Raw genomic sequence first — 20,901 nt, 5'->3', positions numbered from 1 at the left:
CATTCAACATGCACGAACGTCCCGCGTCATCCCGTGCTGTCACTTTAAGAGGCATCGACGTAGCAGTTGGCTCACTTCATCTGTATGCTTCATGGCTGCAGGATGCACTCGGATCCGCAGCATCAGCAGCAGCATCGGCGGCATCAGCAGCAGCATCTCGTCCTGTTGCCAGTGACGCGAAAGCTGCAGCCATGGCAGCGAGCCTCGGCGCCGTCCATGTAAGCCGCATGCCAAGGTGTGTGGGGGGTCCAAGAGTGTCCAAGAGGCTTCTGACGTTCTCGAGAAGATCCTTGAAGGCTAACAGAATGTATGTAGGACACGTCTATAGTACTTATTATTATTATTCAGCTTTCCCCGCTTCTACTGTCTATACTGCTGTTTCGGTATTTTATCTTGTAGGTCAGGATGTTGCTAAATCGCTGCTTTTGTGTACTTTTTGTGCCCGATGCTTGCCTCCGCATCAACACTTACGTAATATGATTACGTATTTGTCGCCAATAACGCTATGGCCACCTGTTGGTGCTGATCATACGAGGGAGGGGAGGGGAGGGAAATAATGACTGGATAGGAAACTGTTCTGTAGGCCATGTTTCTCAAAAATGACTATGCACATAATTGTGGGTGTGTGTTTCATGGAAGAACCCTATGCTATCCTTTTTTTTAATTGTGAGCTGCTGCAGCTTGAAAAAATTAATAATTATCTTGAATTAATTAAATGTGAGAATGTGACAAGGGCCATTAAAAAAAACAGGCAACATCAGGGACACCCATGTTTTAGATAATTCTGTATTTGGCCTTTTCTGTACATAAAAATGATTACATTTTTCTGTTCTTACAACAGTGCTTCTCAAATAGCGGGGCAGGACCCCTAGGTGGGGCGTGAGGATGTTAGTAATAATAATAATAATAATAATAATACAACTCACTTTACATCAAATGAATGATCTCAAAGTCATAGTTAGTTAGTTAGTTAGTTTGTTAATTAGTCATACTCCACATGCAATTTGACGGTTCTTCACAACTCTACATTTTGTTGTATTTTTTGGTTTCATTTTCGAGTTCAGTCTGTACAGTACAGATAAATAAATAGATATTAACAGTATAGTATAATAGTATTTCAATTCAGGGGGTTGTGAAAAACATTTCTGTCCCCTGGAGGGGGCATGACAGAAAATAATTGAGAACCACCGACTTACAGTAAGAGGCAGGGAGCGAGCAGAAAACTCCACAAGAGTATTACTGTATTAGATCCCGGATACAAAAGATACAAAACTGTGGTGAGACCAGCCATGTGGTTTGGTCTAGAGACAGTGCCACTGAGGAAAAGACAGGAATGAGGATGCTGAGGTTCTCATTGGGAGTGACCAGGATGGATAGGATCAGGAAGGAGTACATCAGGGGGACATTACATGTTAGAGGCCTTGGAGATAAAGCCAGATTGAGGTCAGACTGAGATGGTTGGGACATGTCCAGAGGAGAGATAGTGAATATATTGGTAGAAGGATGCTGCATTTAGAGCTGCCAGGTAGGAGGCGTAGAGCAGGGGTCTCAAACTCAATTTACCTGGGGGCCACAGGGTCTGGGCAAGGCTGGGCCGCATCAGGTTTTCCAAAAAAAAAAAAAAAACCGCATTTATTAAAAACAGAAAAATATACAAACTTTTTCAGTGCTTTGGTTCCGATTTTCTACAATAAAAGCTCTGATAAAACATTCCACTGTTCTCAAATATTTTAATTTTTATGCTAACTCGCAAACTAGAGAGCTAGCGACCTAAACGGTAGCCTTCAAGTTATTTCCTTTAAACCTAAATAACCAAAAACTTACCACTTCCACACGGATAGGGAGGATAACTATTAACAGTTATTTAACCTTTAACATGAACATTAATCAAACCTAATAATTTTTTCTGGGTATACCATACAGCATCCATATCAAACTTGCGCGGGCCGCACTAACATTAAACTTTCATATCAAGGCGGGGGCCTCACCCGTGGGCCGCATGTTTGAGAACCCTGGTGTAAAGGAAGACCAAAGACGAGGTTTATGGATGTAGTGAAGGAGGACATGAGGGTAGTTGGTGTGAGAGAGGCAGATTGATTTGCTGTGGTGACCACTGACGGGAAAAGCCAAAAGAGAAAGAAGACTGTATTATATCCTGGGGGGTGGGGGTTGGGGGGGTCTCATTGCACCATGATGACTGCAACAAATGTAAACAAATGAGCCGCTATTTGACCATTGACCTGAGTAAAATGTAACGTTTGACACAGAGACAGCTGCTGCATGGACCTTGAATGGACTCTCTGTATACGGACAAAGATCCTTTATTCCCCAGTGGACCAGACTATTATTTTGTACTTGTGTTGTCTCTTTCAATAAAGAATCATACAAGATTTAATGAACAAACATGACGTCTGTGAGTAACTGTTTCACTTGTTTTCACGATTACGGCTAAGAGTCCAGCAGTAAGGAGGCAACCAGAAGCAACATGTCAGTGTCACTCACCCCGAGTAGGAAGCCATCATCGGGTCAGCGCAGGTACTGTCCCTTCCGCTCTGAGATATAATGATTCGTCGCACGCCACGGTCGGATTAAATAACGTCTTTGTGATGTTCGCCCTGACAGGCGCTCAGCAGGAACAAGCGGCAGCAATGCACGATGCACCCACAGTGACACGTCCGGCACCGGCACCTACCAACTCAAAGTGAAGGCGACAGAGGGCAGCCACACACCGAGGACCTATCCCAGTACACCGAGGTACACAAGCACACATGAAACCCCTTTAGCACAATACTGTATCACGCATGACCTTATGACCTTATGGAACCGAGTGTTTACTGCGATCTGCAGAATTTAGTGATTCCTGCGATATAAACTATAAACTAAACCTCTGGTATTTTACATTTAAAAGTGGAAACAATATTGTCTAGAGCACGAAATTCACAATAATTCTTAACTCATTCACTACTTTTTAATGTCTGTTGAGGTGATGATGCAACTCCACAGTAGAAGAGAGCATGTTTGGTGCAGAAGTGCATTCATTCATTTTCTACCGCTTATCCTCACAAGGGTTGCGGGATGCTGGAACCTAGAGGCGGGGTACACCCTGGACTGGTGGCCAGCCAATCACAGGGCACATATAGACAAACAACCATTCACACTCACATTCATACCTATGGACAATTTGGAGTCGCCAATTAACCTAGCATGTTTTTGGAATGTGGGAGGAAACCGGAGTAGAAACCCACGCATGCACGGGGAGAACATGCAAACTCCACACAGAGATGGCCGAGGGTGGAATTGAACTCAGGTCTCCTAGCTGTGCTAACCACTTGGGTGCCGTGCAGCCCCGGCAGAAGTGTATTTTATCAATAAAATTGGTCAAAACTTAAACAAAACAGCACATGTAAATAACATCTTGGTACCTGTGTGTCTTTTCCGCAGGCGTCAGGCTAAGCACACGGTGTGTAGTGACAACCATGGGATCAGGCCTCCCACCCCGGAGCAGTACCTCACCCCCCTGCAGCAGAAGGAGGTGTGCATACGTCATCTGCGAGCCAGGCTGAGGGAGAACGTGGAGAGATTACAACACAGGTGAATATACTTCTCTTCAAATTCAAACAGCGTCATTGGTCCCATTCCAGGAAGTTGATTTAAAGCAGTCCTTTTGCTGAACCGCAGTGGATGACAATAAGGACTTGGACCGTAGTCAATAATATCTGGGTCGGCAGATTATTTGGAGAACATTTTCTGTAACTTTTATAACTTGTGTAGGTGGAAGGGAGGACGTAGGTGTAGTCAACCTGATTTATGATGTAACGTAAGCAACAGGGGACATGGATTGGATTGAAAGATGGGGGTGTTTAACTCCTAAGTTGTTTTACCATCTCATTATTGCTCTTAGACAGGCTTCATCGGTTCATTCATTACTATATCTGAAAAAAACATTTAAAAACATGTAATAATGGTACATGTTGGTACAAACCTGGTAATGGTAATGCTTTTATTTCATTTGAACATGCATCAGATTACAATTGAATGCATCACATAATCAGTTCCCAGTTCCACATGTCCAAAAGGAGTAGGAAGAAGCAAAGCTTATTAAATCCTACCCCTCCATCTGGTACTTTTACAATCAGTAATTGTTACATTTGTTCACTTCCTGCTTTTCTGATATAATTAAAAAAAAAAAATAAAAATAATATATTAAAAAAAATATATATATATATATATATACCATATTTTTTGGACTATAAGTCACTCCGGAGTATAAGATGTAAGATATGCTAACACAATGCTTATTTAGCTACACAAAAAATAAACATAAACAGAAAAGGTGTCCAGTGTTTATGTAACTTTAACAGTTTTTCCATGTATAAGTCGCTCTGGAGTATAAGTCGCACAAGGCCAAAAATGCATAATTAGGTAGAAAAAAACATATAAGACGCACTGGAGTATAAGTCACATTTTTTGCGGGTAATTTATTTTCCAAACTACTTTACCAAAACAGACATTATGTCCTCTTGGAAGGCAAGTTCTACTAATAAAAGAATAGAGAACAGGCTAAATAGGTGTAAGATATGCTAACACAATGCTTATTCAGCTACACAAAAAATAAACATAAACAGAAAAGGTGTCCAGTGTTTATGTAACTTTAACAGTTTTTCCATGTATATGTCGCATTTTTTGCGGGTAATTTATTTTCCAAACTACTTGACCAAAACGGACATTACGTCATCTTGAAAGGCAAATTCTAATAATAAAAGAATAGAGAACAGGCTGAATAGGTGTAAGATATGCTAACACAATGCTTATTCAGCTACACAAAAAAATAAACATAAACAGAAAAGGTGTCCAGTGTTTATGTAACATAAACAGTTTTTTCATTTATAAGTCGCTCTGGAGTATAAGTCGCAGGAACAGCCAACCTGTGAAAAAAAGTGCGACTTATAGTCCAGAAAATACGGTATATATTTTTTTATTTTTAATTAATTTGTTCTTTTTTTTTTTTTATTAAAAAACGAATTAGGTGATTTTGAATGTGCTTGGGTCGTGTTTGTGAAGAAAGCCATCAATTCGGGATGGCCGATAATATCGGTATATCGGCCCAGTATCAGCATAAAAGATAAAAATCGTTGAAAACCGATATTAAAAACGATGATACCACAGTTACTTCACATAAAGTTCAAGCCCACCTCCTTCGTGCTTCCTGGATGCTGTGGTTGTAATGAAGTTGGCTAGCTTCTCACGTTAGCCTCTGGGACTAGCTAGCTCTTAGCCATCGAGTGAAGCAGAATTTGAAGGTGTTGACGTTCTTGCCAGCTGGTACATCTTAGCCGCGGCACCGACGCCTCATTGGGTAGTCAGGGAATCGCACCGATGCTGGATGTCTTCTTTCTCTCCACAGGGACTGTGAAATCGACGACTTGAGGACTCAACTGTACAGGATGCAGGAAGACTGGATAGAAGAGGAATGCCACCGCGTGGAGGCCCAGTTGGCGCTAAAAGAGGCCCGCAAGGAAATCCAGCATCTTCAGGAAGTGGTAGAGTCAGTCAGGACCAACCTGGGTGTTCGGGAGCAGGACCCCCACGACCACAAGCCATACTCACAGTCACACGATGCAAGGCCGGTGGGAAGGTCTCGCTCCTGTGGATGTTCTCCTGCAAGCACTTTAACCCGCGGCGCCACCCGTACCCGCCTGAGCAGCGAGGCGCTGCAGCTGGAGCGTAGTCCGAACGCTCCCGAGTCCAGCAGAGCGTCACGTTTGGGAGGGCAGGCCCAAGTCCTCCTGGAGGCGGGGCTCCTGTCTGAGCAGATACCGCCACAGGGTCACATCAGAGGGATGGTGCCTCCTTCTCCTACCTGTGAAAGGTTGCGCAGAGGGGGCGCCGTAGTGCCAATGTCACACTCCTGCCACTCTCTCGGTGGCGTCTGCAGGTGCGCCGGACACACCTACTTCCCTCATCATCACTTGTTCCTGCACTTACCTCAGGAGGAGCCCCCGGAAACAGTTGCTGCTGAGCCAGTCCCGACCCCGCCTGCTCCGGCGGAGAGGAAACCAGAGGTGCGCTCGAGGGCCTGCAGCCCAACCATGACCTGGCTGTGTGAGGAAAGTGTTAATGAGGAATTGAGCATCATTTCTACAACTGTGGACATGCTTCATTCAGAGGAACATCACTTCACATCAGCTTTGCCTCCTTTGTGTCCTCATCCACACAGCAAGGAGCAAAAGTCTGTGTACACGGCAAAGACCCCTGAGGAACCCCACGTGTGTCAGCCTCACCCAGGAGCCACGCTTCCACCGAGGCGACAACGCACCGCGCCGGAGACCGATGACAACGCCAAGGAGGAGCACGAAACAGGAAACGATTCGCTTCAGAGGTGTCACTGGAGTCCGTACTTCCTTGTGGATCTGCTGGCTTTGGCGATGCCGGTGGTTCCGACGATGGCGTGGCTGTGTCGCGTGGCGCCACAAGACATCATGCCCGTCTATCAGATCGGGTCTCTGCTCAGAGGCTGCTGCGCCGTGGCCCTACACTCGCTACGGAGGCAGGGTGCGGGCGAAGTACGCAGACGGGCCAGCATGAACGGAACATCCATTTGACTTTGAAGAGCAAATGCTGACTTTTCCTCTGATTGATGTGTTGGATGTTCCCGCTGATACCATCTTGCATGACGACCGGCCTTAGAGAACTTTAGTTCTTTCATTTATTTCAACCTCGAGTTTCATTTGTGCATGAAACTTTCAGTCAAGCTGTCTGACATTCTCTAACCCAAAACAGATTTACTTCCGTATTCAGTAATCAAAACATTAGATTAAGATGAATTAATCTTTTTTTTGGTGTACATCTCTATTTTATAGCTCAAATTCCCTTAGAATAGCATTGCCAGTTGGACGTTTAACAAAACAATTTGTACAGAAATGAAGTTTTATTAAGGTTGGTGATGCTTTTTTTTTTGCCATGGAAATACTTGATAAATCTGGAGCTTGTACTTGTACGAGAAGCTTTTTAAAAGGTTATCAAGAGATATGAATATGAGATTAAGAATCTGTATCATAACTGTATGAATGCAAATGCATTTATATGACAATGTTATATTAGATATATTTTTGAACTTTGTACCATAATGAATAATTGTGGTGTCCACAGAGCGATACGACTTTACACACGAGAGTCCAAGGGTAAAATAAATTCAGCGCCAAATCATCAAGTGATCAATATTTCAGGTATTTCTATGATGAACTGACAACCAATGCAAAAGGAAAACATCTGCTGAGGTGTTTTTGGTTCGCGCTCTGCTATTCACAGTGGACGCTTTGAGGAGGCAACACAGGAAGTTGTCTTACTTTGTGTGCGTCGCTCTATTGTGCTGCATTTTTAATTCTAATCCTGTAAAATATGACACCTGTAACAGCTAAGATGTATTGTTGCCAATCTCAGCCTTATGCAAATTGCACAAATCTTTTTTGGGTGCTTTTATTTTGTTTGGAAAAAAAATTATTGACATTCAAATTGTATGATTGCACCCCAAATCTGTAATATACTTATATATAAAATCAAGGAAGTAGTACGCACAGCTCGTTCAATGGAATTGTACAAAATAAAAACAGCCAGATTCACTCCAAATAGATTGTGGTAAACCTTTTATTGTGAAGGAACCAAATGCAACGTCCACAGCTTGTAACACACAACTCCTTGAAATAAATGCTACCACAAACTGCAGGGTGCCTAAAAAAATCCCTTTGGAGGAAAGTTTTCATGCAAGTGTCAAAAGTTTTTTGTTTTTTCCTCTCCGCAAGACCTTTTGGCAAGAAACTTTCCCCACATTTTTTCCAAGCAACTATCAAGACATCTGTCCAGTTGTGACTGTCGGAGCAAAGGTCAGTTCACTCTCATAAATAAAGAATCAATGCGGCCGTATAGACAAAAGTAAAACTAACATCTGCAGAGACCTGTAGGCAGCTCATGGCGAATATGTGCTTGATTCAGGAATTGGAAATTATGAGGGATCCTTGTCTAAAGTCGCCTGATGATCAGTCAGTCATTCATAAAAATCTGTCAAAGAGTGTATTGTTTTAAGAAAATGCGTTTTCCGCATCGTGACCGTCGTGTGAAGGCTGCACGGCCACAAGGAATGAGACCGATTCAGTTCTTATATAAAAACTGACATTTTGTAACTTGTAAAAGGTCAAAAAAAAAAAACATGAAAATACAATGTCAAAACACATGACCTATGACTGAATAGAAAGTCAAATATAAAACGAAAGCAAGTGAAATAAGTTGTATGTGAAATGTGAAGGAGAGTGAATTAGTGAAGCTATAGACATACGTAGGTCCTATGCAGGAATCATCTGGTACGTTTTGCCTCCATGTTCCCATGATAGGAGTTGACCTGCAGGGAACATGAAAAGTGTTTAGTAAGTGCATATTGCTGGTGGAATTCAGTTTTTCCAGGAAATAATCTTTAACTACAAGGAAAAACAAAAAAAAAAAGGCCTTGTTAACAGTATCGTGATGTATCGTATCGTGAGCCTAGTATCGTGATACGTATCGTATCGTATGGCCAGATTCTTGCCAATTACACACCCCTACTTCCCAGTACTGTTCTGTGGAGAAGCAGGAGGACCCTCAACGCCCGAACTGCGTCACAATTTCCTGTTGCGTTCAATGTCACTGTATCGCTCAAGTATATGGACTTGGCTGAGCTTAACTCAACTTGTACTATATTCTCCATATTCTCGACTAGATTGCGACCTTCAGGACCAAGTGAGCCAAAGTTGCGTCTGCGTCTACCCGGAGAAAACCCACGCATGCACGGGGAGAACATTGCTTTAGAACATAAAGACATAAATAAATTCCAAGCACTGTGTTATGTGTACACATATTTCAGTCAGGATACCAATATGCTGATGTGTAATGATGGCTATAGAGGACGTTAGAGTTGATTAATAAATTGTATATTCATCAATATCATAAAATAGAATGAATGGCATTTAAAACGTGGCAGGAGGACATCGTGGTCCACTGCAACAAAGGCCATTAAGTCTTCTAGAATCTGTAGTAAAAAGATCATTAAAAAAGGCGATGCCTTTAGTGTTAAAGTGAACAACGTCTCCAACACCTCGGAAGGAAAGAGGAGCTTAGAGATTGGCCAATAATTGGAGAGAATATAACGAGCGGCTACACTGGAGCCTGTTTAAAGCATGGAGGGACACAACCTGAGGCAAGAGGGCCATTAATTACAGCCTCATAATATAAAACCCGGTGGTAATAAAACATATTTCATCATATTAGATGGGACACAATGTGACGGTTTCACATCATGAACCAAAGTGTGATAGTGTCAAACTGCTCTAAAACAGCAGAAGATGGAACAGGATGGACTGACTGAAACCTTGTCAGTGAAAAACACCATGCCGACATTGTTATACATTGTTCCAGGTTTTCCCAACGCCATTAAACACATGAAAAAAAAAAACACGAGGCCTGTGGCGATCACCAGACACGAGTTTTGACGTGAACCGAGACTCTCTCAGCGAGCCTGCATTGTCATCTGAGAAGGCGTGTTCTCATTCAGCCACGGGTCAAACGCAACTTTGGCTCACTTAATCCCGAAGGTCGCAATCTAGTCGAGAATATGGAGAATATAGTACAAGTTGAGTCCATATAGTACTTGAGCAATACAGTGACATTGAACGCAACAGGAAATTGAGGGTCGTACTGCTGCGGTCTTTAACAGGGGGCTTCTCCACAGAACTGTAATGCCAAATAGTGAACAGTACTGGGAAGTAGGGGTGTGTAATTGGCAAGAATCTGGCCATACGATACATCACGATACTAGGCTCACGATACGATACATCACGATACTGTTAACAAGGCCATTTTTTGGGGTTTTTTTCCTTGTAGTTAAAGATTATTTCCTGGAAAAACTGAATTATACCAGCAATATGCACTTACTAAACACATTTGTATTCCATTAGAACAGTATGTTATGCTGTCATTTTCCATCCCATAATGATAACACTTCAACACACTTTGATAAGACCTGCATGTGCCAAGGCATTTTTATCAGGACTGGAAAAAATGCATACGCACATCCGGCCCTTGAAGGTACGACATCAATCTAAGCTGGTATGATTATTGACAGAACAAACAACTAGATGAGGATCATCACAGCCATAAGTGCAGCAACACGTTGGATCACCTTCTATGAAGGTCTCGACATCAACAATCTACAACATTTATTCCAAGAATGTTCAAATAACAAACGCTTGGCTCCATAAAGTAGAAAACTAAGGAAATAAAAGAATAAACGATAAACAGCTAAGTCTGCATGTTCAAGGAGACCAATTCTGCAATTATTTCCTCTTTTCTGACCTATAAATGTTAAAATGTAGCATTATTGTGTTAAATAAGCAAAGTTTCAGATAATGAGGTTTGCGCATTGGGAAGTGAGCCATGAAAAAGTTTAGGATGGCTCTGAACGCTCAGTAAACTCGCACCTACAGGATGTTACCACCTTGAGTTCATACACAGTAAGCTAGGGGTCTCCAACCAGTAGCTCCTAACCACTTTTCATGCATCTCTGGTGCGCCTTATGGTGCAAAAAAATACGCTATATTGTATGTGTACTTGTGTTAGCAATAGACAAACTGCAAACGGAACCCAAAATGTAAATGTGTGTTTACATCCATGTGTAGGTGTCCAAGTGGATGTGTGTGGAAAAACAAGACATCTCACCCTGGCAAGTTCAGTGGAATTAAGCAAAGCAGTGCAAACGTTTCAGGCCTCTAGACGAAGCAGTTCCACATCGAAGGTCAGAGTGGCATTTGGGGGGATGATGCCCGGGTGCCCCTTGGCGCCGTACGCATAGTCAGGTGAGCAGATCAGCTTGGCCCGCTGACCGACACTCATCTGTGGAGCAGGGAAAGGGTCACAGATAACTTCTGCTTGAGGAATAATAATGATCAACACAATAATAATAATAATAATAGTTGGAGATGTCTGATAATATTGGCATAAAAATGTGTTATTGGTTCATGGTGTGGAAGTGGTAGTTATGTGTTATGTAAGACATTTTACTTTAATACTTCTAGTCTGTTATGTTCATGCTATGTTCATGCTATGTTCATGCTATGTTCATGCGTGACCTGTTGAATAAACAGTGAGTTTTAAGACAAAACTTAAAGCTTTCAATTGTGGGGGCCTTTTTTTAACATGAGGAAGGATAGAGGTCCATAGCTTGAGCCCACTACAGAAAAGGCCCGGTCTCCCTTCATCTTATGTCTGATCTCGGGCACCACCAGTTGGAGCTGGCCTTGGTACCTCAATGAGGATGCTGGGGGTGTACATTTGGATGAGGTCCTCGCTGTATTGTCTTATCCGTCGGCCGCCCTGAACAAGTGTTCCACATTGTTGCATCATTGCGGCGAGGGCGATACAATGGTGCCGTGGATACATATCACAGTGTTGAACTTCTTGTTTAGCCACATTTTTTTTTTTTACATTTTGTTTTCCTTCTCTTTTGTTGCCTTGTAGCTTTCTATAGCCTCTTCAATCTTCCCGCATCTTGTGATGTAAGCGATTCCTCGAAGCAGATAAAATTATTTTTTGCAATCGAGGTACTTGAATTATCCGAATAATCGTTGCAGCCCAAGTGTGAATATGTCCCAAGCAGAGCAAACATATTTTCAGATGTGAATAAACGCTCCTGACTCAACTACAGCTGCTTGTGTTGCGGCTGCACATCAGATGACGCCGATTATGTAACAAGTAAAATTTAGAGGCTAGTGGTTGACTAACTGAACTTTTGAGGTATATTTGTATCGGCCTTTATTTAAATCCGACGTGCAGATTAAAACTTCAGCTCAGATTCAGACGCTGGCTGCGACTTCTGTCTCAATATTACTCCACCCACCGCTAAATCTGATTGGTTAGGCAAACCACAGCACATTCTCACAAATGGAAAATGAACGTTATTAGAGCAACCTTATCGTCTTAGAGCAAACGCACGCCAAAGTAAACACAAAAATGCTCTTGAAACTAAAACAAAAACATCCCACAACTACTACTGACGTTACATGAAAGCAGCAGAATAACGTAAGAGTAAACAGTAGCCCGTGTTTTATTCAAATCTGCAATAAAAGCCTGGTGTTCCAGCGATCTAGTCTGGTTACAATATCATTCCTGACACCGAATGACCCTTGTAGATTACTACATAGCTTGGTAATGGTATTATTTCATTTGAACATGCATCAGATTACAATTGAATGCATCACATAATCAGTTCACAGTTCCACATGTCCAAAAGGAGTAGGAAGAAGCAAAGCTTATTAAATCCTACCCCTCCATCTGGTACTTTTACAATCAGTAAATGTTACATTTGTTCACTTCCTGCTTTCCTAATATAGTTTTTTTTTTAAATCACGTACCGAAGTACAAGGTGATATGACCATACAATGACATAATGGGTACCATAGTAACTGTCAATATAGTCATATGTATAGCACATCATCTTCAATGTCTTTTGATGAGTCTTTTGAATGCCTTGTGGACTTGTATTTTCAAGCAGGATTTGATTAAAAATGCTTAATTTAGGTAAAAATACCTAAAATGTGTTTAAATATGTGTATATACATACGTATATATATTTTACCATTCAGAGTCCAACTAATGACTTTGTGTTCCATGACCGGAATCCCATAGTCAATAATTCCATACACCGGTTTCAGAGCCAGACACAGTGTGGCTGGCGTACACTGCCCTCCTGATAAAACACATTATGCTCGTTTGTCCCAAATGGCCACCGTAGTGAATTCAAGTAACATGCAAACAGTATTGTGAAAACGCCTTCTCACCTGGGCAACTCCTTCATCCCAGCCACGGATAACCTCCTCGTGCCCTATCTTGAATTTGAATGGCTTTCCTCGGTTCCTTGAGGAATCAAACACTTTCCCATCTGCCAGGGTTCCTAATAAAAGCAATTAAAGGGAATGGTAGATCACTTCATCTTGGTGGACACTGAAGATGGTTAGGTGCACTAAACCAGTGTTTCCCAACCATTTTTGTCATACCATAACTACCCCCCCTCATTCATATGTGTTGATAATTCTCCAAAAGGAGACTGAAACACAGCTGTTGTGATTTTGGTGCAGCTGTGCCGCAGGTCATTGTCTCCCTGGGGAAACTAGTTATCGCTCACACGTTACATTTTATTGTCTGACTTAATATGAAATGACTGAAAATATTTGGAAATTAAACGGTTCAAGAACCTCCTGCAATTTGCTCGCGTACCACTAGGGGTACGCGTACTTAGGGTTGGGAATCCTGCCCCCAAAGCACCACTGACAGACAGGAGCTAAAGTTAGCAGACTGGCGAGAATTAGCCAAAGTTAGCCAGCTAGCATAACGGGCCCCGGTGGCCCCAAGAGCTATGTTTCGCTACCTCGTATGTTAGCCACTTGAACGTCAAATCTACCCACACAAGTGTCGATTAAAACGACATTGTTTTAAGTTAGTAACTGATTCTCAGCTTTGACAACAGCACGAGTACGCGGTTAAAAGCTAAAATGACATACTTCTTGGCACTAGCTAAAGAGAACCCCCCCACCGACGTTAGCGGAAACAAATGTTCATGTTGGATCCATTCCTAAACGTAATAGACATTCACCCGCCACTAGTTGTCGCTTAAACAAACAATAATGTCAATCAAAAAGTCAAGCGCTTGTTTAAATGAGTAAGTTTTACGCTATTGGTGACAGTCTAGCAGCCCCCTCCTCACCGACATAGTGCACCACGACGCGCTGCCCCTTCTTTGGAAATGTCTGTCCTAGAAAGGAAGCGAGAGAGAGGGGAGACATCAGTGTAACCACACACAAAACACCCAAAGTGTGGACAAATCAACAATAAAGCACGTCTACCCACCATCTCCCGGGTTAATGGTTTCAATTTGTACTCCCATTTTCGCTATTCGACAGCCGTTCCGTCCACCACCGTGCAGACAGCGGAAGCAGGGGGAGGCGGAGTGGGAATGGATGCGGAAAACATACACACTCCAAAGCAATAGTGTAGTTCGCCGACGTTTTTTTTTTTGCATTATTATTTGTATTTTATTACATGTATAACTGAAAGTAGCAGTCAATAGTATTTCAAATAATGTGTCAATATGACGTGAAGCTATAAACATTATTTTAATCGTGACAAAGTTCTACTTGTGAGTCAATCTAGTTGAATTTCACTGTCAAATAATAAGGATATGACACCATCTTATGAAATGTTTACAGTAAAAACAAGGTAAATTAATTATAATTAATATTTCACAATAATTTCCACCAATACAGTATGTATTATTACGGATACAATTTTTATATTATATTTTATAACTGCTACTAGTGATTGTTTACTTGATAAAAACAAGTTACAGTACTTGTAAAAAAAGACAGTATTTTAAACTGCTCTTTGAAAGGAACAGCTCCTTAAGATTCGAATGCTTTAAAAGAAAAAATCCAAGCAGGTGTATCGGGATGATACAGGTATGTGTTTATCTCATACTTTAGCAAGCTTCCGGCTAACCCGACCGAGAAGACCAATCAGCTTCCTCGTAGCAGCAATGGGCGTGGCTTAATCACGTTTTTTTTAACCCTTTAGAGAGGTAGTACTGGCAATCTTAGAAATTCAAATTTCCAAGCTAAGAAAATGATTGGAGCATTTAACACCACTTGTTTTTACTTATGACTTTAGAAAAAGTATTATAAATGACCGCATATTATTATAAATATAATATAATATTGTATTATAATACATTTATAATTAAGTATTATAAATGGCATCATGACATTTCACTACATCTTGCTTGTCTTGGTATGATTCCATTCTTTCATATGAAATATCAATATTTGACATCACAATATGTCAAGACTGGTGGGTATTGTCTTTGAGTCCAACATCATGACAAAACATAAAGGCAGCAAAAAATCCACATGACATTTCAGGCAGCATTGTTACGAAAACAATGACATCAGTGAAGCAGAATAATTCTAAGACGCATGTCCGGTCGCATTATGAGGATCCCATAACAAGATCATGAAAACATATTTGCTATGGAGACAAAAGTAAATGCCCAAGATGTTATTTTCGCCATTACTATAAATACACAGTGCAACTTTCTTTGTGGGTGGAAATGACTTAAAAGTGTAATCCAACGGTTAAGCTTTTAATCAAAAACATTTCAAACCGTTACAGGAAGTATGTGTCTTGCTATACCCAAGAGACTTTGGATCTCTTCTTTGAGCATCTAGACACTTCCATTAGCCTCTGCTGAGTGCCGATACTCCGCCTGTCATATTTATGATTTACATCTGACCGAAAGACTGATTTGCTGTCATTTGCAGAATTTAAGTCAATGGATATGACAGACAATCGCACTGCATCATTTTTAACATGGTTGCCTGCACGAGGTGATGTATTGGACTTCTGCGATGTGTTAAGATGTGAAATTGCTGTCACGCCAGCATGCTGCTCTTTACTTTCCCTTTGCTCGGATGATGAAGATGCGGATTCTGGACTGTGGGAAGAAATAAATATGAGAATAATATCATCAACTCATGTACATGTACAGACAGCATCATTTTTTCCTTTGAATAGATTATGTTAGTTCAGTCACGGTGGCCTTCACCCACTTACTGAACTGTGGCTGCTTCTTGGCTTGACAAACATTGCCTCTCATTGATGGGATAGGAGTAAAAAAATGTCATCCCGATTAACAGTAGAACAATGGGAACAGGTGAAAAGAGCACAGTTAGAGCCGTCACCACTCCGTCGCCATGGTGACACGCACCGGCTCTGTATCCAACAAATCTGCAGCGCAAAAAAAAAAAAAAAAGCTATGGCCCACCAACACATACGAACATACTGTATATATGAAGTGGATGGAGGATTGACTCACTGCAAAATCAACGTGGAGAGTCCAACAGCGAGGCCCCCTGCCAGCTTATTGCAGAAGGCATAGCAGGAAAAAAACAGCGGCTCCAGATCTTTATACGATGGATAAGTCAAGGCAAAGTCATCTACCACATCAGGGAGCATGGACCTTTCATGGACACACACAACACACACAAGTTGACATTTAACACTTCAACAGGAGAGCATTGTTGGATCGATCTTCACTCTCGAGGAATCTGTAGATGATTCATGTAGTCAGCATCGAGTTCTGACTCAGGCGAGCTGTGAAGCCAGCCCTTCGGGAGGGATGATGTGTTCCTGCAGAAAACTGACTCACCAGGGTAACAAAAATATAGTCGCCACGCTGAATCCCATCAAGATGCACATCATCACGAAGACAGGGAAGTTGCTGGGAACGCAGGCTACAATGATTGAAGCTGGGATGAAAAGCTGAGAGAGAAACAGGCAGCACAGTTGAGGAGGTGCACAGCGTCCTTCATTCCATTCATTAGATGACATTTCTTACCGAGAGCCCGATGAAAACCGTGGCCTTTTTCCCAATTCTCAGGAGAACTACTTGCCATACAGGAACCGCTACTGATGCAGAAACCTTGTACGGAGATTTCCTACAAGTCAGATTAAATTGTAGTTGTTTTTAATGAAATGAGTGTACTCACCAGTAAAGCCAGTAGGAGGTGCTGGAACTGATCGCTGAGTCCAGATGCAAGGCTACAAAAAAGGGCAAAACTTCCCAAGGATGTCTGAGAAAACGAATGTCAACTTTTCAAAAGTGAAATAGAAATGCTGAATCTGGCATGCTAGCGAGAACATTAAGGACCTGAAATGCAAAAGCGCTGAACACAAATCCGAGGACCAGACGTTGGTAACCGATGTGACAGATCAGCATCTTCAGCGAGTTTATATAGGATGGTCTCACTTTGTGAATGGAGCTCACGGGGCCTGCAATGAAAGAAAAGAAAAAATACCATAAATCCTGTAATTATATGTCATTAATTAATTGGAGGCATGAGATAAATAACTGGGGAGAAGCAATTATTTTTTTTTAATTTGATTTTTTTTTTTTTTTTTTACATTAAATAATACTTGGCTGCACAGCGGTTGAGTGGTTAGCGCGCAGACCTCACAGCTAGGAGACCGTGGTTCAATTCCACCCTCGGCCATCTCTGTGTGGAGTTTGCATGTTCTCCCCGTGCATGCGTGGGTTCTCTCCGGGTACTCCGGTTTCCTCCCACATTCCAAAAACATGCTAGGTTAATTGGCCACAGGTATGAATGTGAGTGTGAATGGTTGTTTGTCTATATGAGCCCTGTGATTGGCTGGCCACCAGTCCAAGGTGTACCTCGCCTCTCGCCCGAAGACAGCTGGGATAGGCTCCAGCACCCCCGCGACCCGACTGCGGAAAAGCAGTAGAAAATGAATGAATGAATAATGCTTTGGCGTGCATGAGTACAATTACTGCCATCTTGTGGAGATAATAGAAACCACATCAGGAGGTTGCCTACAGCCGTAGCTGTTAATGTCAATTAGCTTTTGTAGACATTACAACTATATTACCGCAACTATAGGAGACTCTGGAGTTAATTTGAACATTTATGGTATTTATGAAAGGAACTCTTCTTGACATCATCGACGTACTTCATTTGCAAAATGCATCCTTAGTGTGAAACGTGTAATCATATCTTAAAAGGGGAATGACTCACCCTGCTGCTCCTTCACCCCCAAAAAGAGAACAATGCTGCTGATGAAAAACAGCCCTCCAATAACCATCGATGATATCAGGAAAGCCTTTTCCTGTGGAGGGGGGTAAAAGACATTGTACCATGAAATCAAATATAATCGATAGAGCTTCTGGCTTCATTATAATATGCACACAGGAAGTTCATGCTCTGTATATTGGCATGACTGTCCTGAACCACTGGTCAAAACATGCCCCCAAACTGTGTTGTAATGTTATTCAAGTCCAAAGTTTGACCTCGTAAATCAAAGTGACTTGAAATTTCTCACACTGTTCAAGAAAAAGGCCATTGTAGCTTTAGAGTGTTAATCTGAATCGCCACAAGGGCGGGACTTATCAAGAAGTTGCCCATTACTCATTCATTCATTTTGTACCGCTTATCCTCACGAGGATTACGGGGGTGCTGGAGCCTATCCCAGCTGTCTTCGAGCGAGAGGCGGGGTACACCCTGGACTGGTGGCCAGCCAATCACAGGGCACATATAGACAAACAACCATTCACACTCACATTCATACCTATGGACAATTAGGAGTCGCCAATTAACCTAGCATGTTTTTGGAATGTGGGAGGAAACCGGAGTACCCGGAGAAAACCCACGCATGCACGGGGAGAACATGCAAACTCCACACAGAGGGTGGAATTGATCTCGGGTCTCCCAGCTGTGAGGCCTGCACGCTAACCACTTGGCTGCCGAGCAGCCAGCTTTTTATTGTAGTTCATCCTAAAGTTGTTTGTTGGGCCTGACAGACTTTGTTTTGAGCACAAATGTGATTTGAGGTTCATTCCCAAACTGTTGCCACAAAGTTGTAATCATTGTCATTCATTGTTTTATATTCATACTTTTTAAAGGTTGTGGATTATTTTACACAGTTTTAATTCAACTTTACGCAACGCACAATATGCCGATCACCCCAAATTATAGTGTAACAAGATATCCCTGCGACTGTTGGAACACAATGGCCACTGCTTTGATGGGCGTGTCCTCTATTGTGACCTACCGTCTCTTGAAGTGATGCAACATGCGGTAGAGATGAACTTGGAGGTCCATCATGTTGGAGGTGTTCACAGGCCTCCTGCTTTTCTGTGTTGTACTGAGCCACGACCTGACCCTGGATGACGGATGCTAACAGCATGGCTATCATCTCCACACACATTCCTGCCAACAGGAGAGGACGAGATGTTGATGTAGGCAAGACACGTGGTTTGGATATGGGTAGTTGGATCTTAACTATAAGCGGTGACCGAGTCTCTGTCTCTCTTGTCTCCTCCGAGGAACATACTCAAGGAAAGATAGGGCACATTGTAGCCCTGATAAAACGACAAAGGTAAAGAAAACATGACACAGGCTGTGAGGATGGTGTGAAATGGTAGCCATGGTGACACAGCTTAGTGTGATGGGGGGGCGGGGGGGTGAGTGGGCAGAGATAGATGACAAGGAGATGGCCGCCTCACACTCATGAGGGTCTCAAAGAGGCAGGCAGTTGCGACAAACCACGTCGTCTTGAGAGATGTCTTGTGGATGTCTCGTGGAACAAACCACAGCAGCACATACGACAGGACGCCGAATGGCGTCGACAGAACCACCCTGCAGGACAAATGTGGATCTGTCACTTGAAGGACATCATTGATTTTAAGCGATGACGAGCTGCCCACCAAGGAGTGAGTTTGCCGATCGCCGTTCGCTTGCTGCGGCTTACTAGGTATCCAACCAAAGGATCAGTCACTGCATCCCAGGCCCGACTCACAAATAAAATGATGGAGGTGGAGAAAGCATCCAGCTGGGAAAAGACAGATACATGTTTGTAAACATTAGCCACTCTCATTCATGGCCTTTGTGAGGGTACTATGGTACCCATTATGTCATTGTATGGTCATATCACCTTGTACTTCGGTACGAGGTGCATTATTTAAAAAAAAAAAAAAAAGAAAGCAGGAAGTGAACAAATGTAACAGTTACTGATTGTAAAAGTACCAGATGGAGGGGCAGGATTTAATAAGCTTTGCTTCTTCCTACCCCTTTAGGACATGTGGAACTGGGAACTGATTATGTGATGCATTCAATTGTAATCTGATGCATGTTCAAATGAAATAAAACCATTACCATTAAAAATATACAAGTTCTATATTATTCATTCATTCATTTTCTACCGCATATCCTCACGAGGGTTGCAGGGGTGCTGGAGCCTATCCCAGCTGTCTTCAGGCGAGAGGCGGGGTACACTACTAGTGGACTAGTGGCCAGCCAATCACAGGGCACATATAGACAAACAACCATTCATACCTATGGAATATTTGGAGTCGTCAATTAACCTAGCATGTTTTTGGAATGTGGGAGGAAACCGGAGTACCCGGAGAAAACCCACGCATGCACAGGGAGAACATGCAAAAAACACACAGAGATGGCAGAGGGTGGAATTGAACTCAGGTCTCCTAGCTGTGAGGCCTGTGTGCTAATCACTCGACGGCAGTGCAGCCCAGGTTAAAAAATGAATTGATTAAATATTCATGAAAGAGGTACAGAGTCGGAAAACTGGATGTCAAAAACAAAAATTTATAACTACAAATATGAATTGTAATATGTATTATTGACACAGTGTCAATCAAAATGTTGCATGCATGTTCTCTTCATTAAAGTGGCTCACTTCCAGGACTTTGTATCAAATGTTTTGGGTTTTTTTTTTTACCTGTGCAACCTCCAGAAGAAAGATCTGCAGCGAGACACCAATGGCCACAGAGGTCAGCTGATAAGGGACGCCTCCAACCGCATAACATAACTTCCTGGCGAGAGGAATCCCACTTGATACCTTCATAAAGCAAAGTATTGGTCAATGATATTGTTTTTGTTAAATACATTAAAGTATTACTGTGAAACATACCTTCTGCCGTCCGCTTGATGAGGTTCTGTCTGGATTCTGTTCTAATAAATTCCAGTTCTTGAGAAACTTCATTCCGGCTCACGACAAGTTAACCCAAACAGATGCAATCTTTGTCTGAGATCAGCACAATGGACGCCGTTTCGTCCCCTGCTTGTTCTTAAGTCTTGAATTTGACACTGGAATCTGGTTGAACAACTATTCAAGAAGAAAGCCGAGTGCTACTCTGCCCCCCCCACCTCCTCACATGGCAAGACTATTAGATGCTTCATGCACAGTTGCATACGGATATGAGAGCCTTAAAAAAAAAAACTTGGATTTACACTCACAATT

General features: G+C 42.3%; 3 protein-coding genes across 4 annotated transcripts; 1 reads left to right on the top strand and 2 right to left on the bottom strand.

Moving 5' to 3' along the window:
* The first annotated feature begins 83 nt into the window (after positions 1-83).
* On the top strand, positions 84-7,725 carry snpha (syntaphilin a). 2 transcript variants are annotated; one of them, XM_058051002.2, is made up of 5 exons: positions 84-307; positions 2,454-2,535; positions 2,623-2,754; positions 3,442-3,591; positions 5,405-7,725. In XM_058051002.2, the coding sequence occupies exons 2-5, from the start codon at positions 2,486-2,488 to the stop codon at positions 6,600-6,602; spliced, it is 1,530 nt and encodes a 509-aa protein (XP_057906985.2). In that variant the 5' UTR covers positions 84-307; positions 2,454-2,485; the 3' UTR covers positions 6,603-7,725. The 2 variants fall into 2 exon arrangements, with proteins under 2 accessions (XP_057906985.2, XP_078652679.1); XM_078796553.1 differs by lacking the exon at positions 84-307 and having other exon boundaries at positions 559-2,535.
* A 75-nt stretch (positions 7,726-7,800) lies between these two features.
* On the bottom strand, positions 7,801-14,067 carry LOC131104152 (peptidyl-prolyl cis-trans isomerase FKBP1A-like). The gene is made up of 5 exons (XM_058051020.2): positions 13,924-14,067; positions 13,781-13,828; positions 12,858-12,970; positions 10,741-10,914; positions 7,801-8,392 (listed from the first exon to the last, which is right to left on the bottom strand). The coding sequence occupies exons 1-4, from the start codon at positions 13,958-13,960 to the stop codon at positions 10,783-10,785; spliced, it is 330 nt and encodes a 109-aa protein (XP_057907003.1). The 5' UTR covers positions 13,961-14,067; the 3' UTR covers positions 7,801-8,392; positions 10,741-10,782.
* A 1,130-nt stretch (positions 14,068-15,197) lies between these two features.
* On the bottom strand, positions 15,198-20,620 carry mfsd2al2 (major facilitator superfamily domain containing 2a-like 2). Its single transcript, XM_058050990.2, has 13 exons — positions 20,380-20,620; positions 19,349-19,473; positions 19,148-19,280; positions 18,925-19,003; positions 18,694-18,851; positions 17,661-17,751; positions 16,778-16,899; positions 16,617-16,700; positions 16,466-16,549; positions 16,277-16,389; positions 15,944-16,087; positions 15,682-15,855; positions 15,198-15,562 (listed from the first exon to the last, which is right to left on the bottom strand). The coding sequence occupies exons 1-13, from the start codon at positions 20,503-20,505 to the stop codon at positions 15,256-15,258; spliced, it is 1,740 nt and encodes a 579-aa protein (XP_057906973.2). The 5' UTR covers positions 20,506-20,620; the 3' UTR covers positions 15,198-15,255.
* Positions 20,621-20,901: the final 281 nt, after the last annotated feature.

This window comes from Doryrhamphus excisus, linkage group LG15, assembly GCF_037039965.1.
Source record: "Doryrhamphus excisus strain RoL-2023G ecotype Guam linkage group LG15, RoL_Dexc_Guam_v1.1, whole genome shotgun sequence".
NCBI lineage: Eukaryota > Metazoa > Chordata > Actinopteri > Syngnathiformes > Syngnathidae > Doryrhamphus > Doryrhamphus excisus.
The sequence above is the reverse complement of the archived record's forward strand: the minus strand, read 5'-3'. Positions and strand labels throughout refer to the sequence as shown.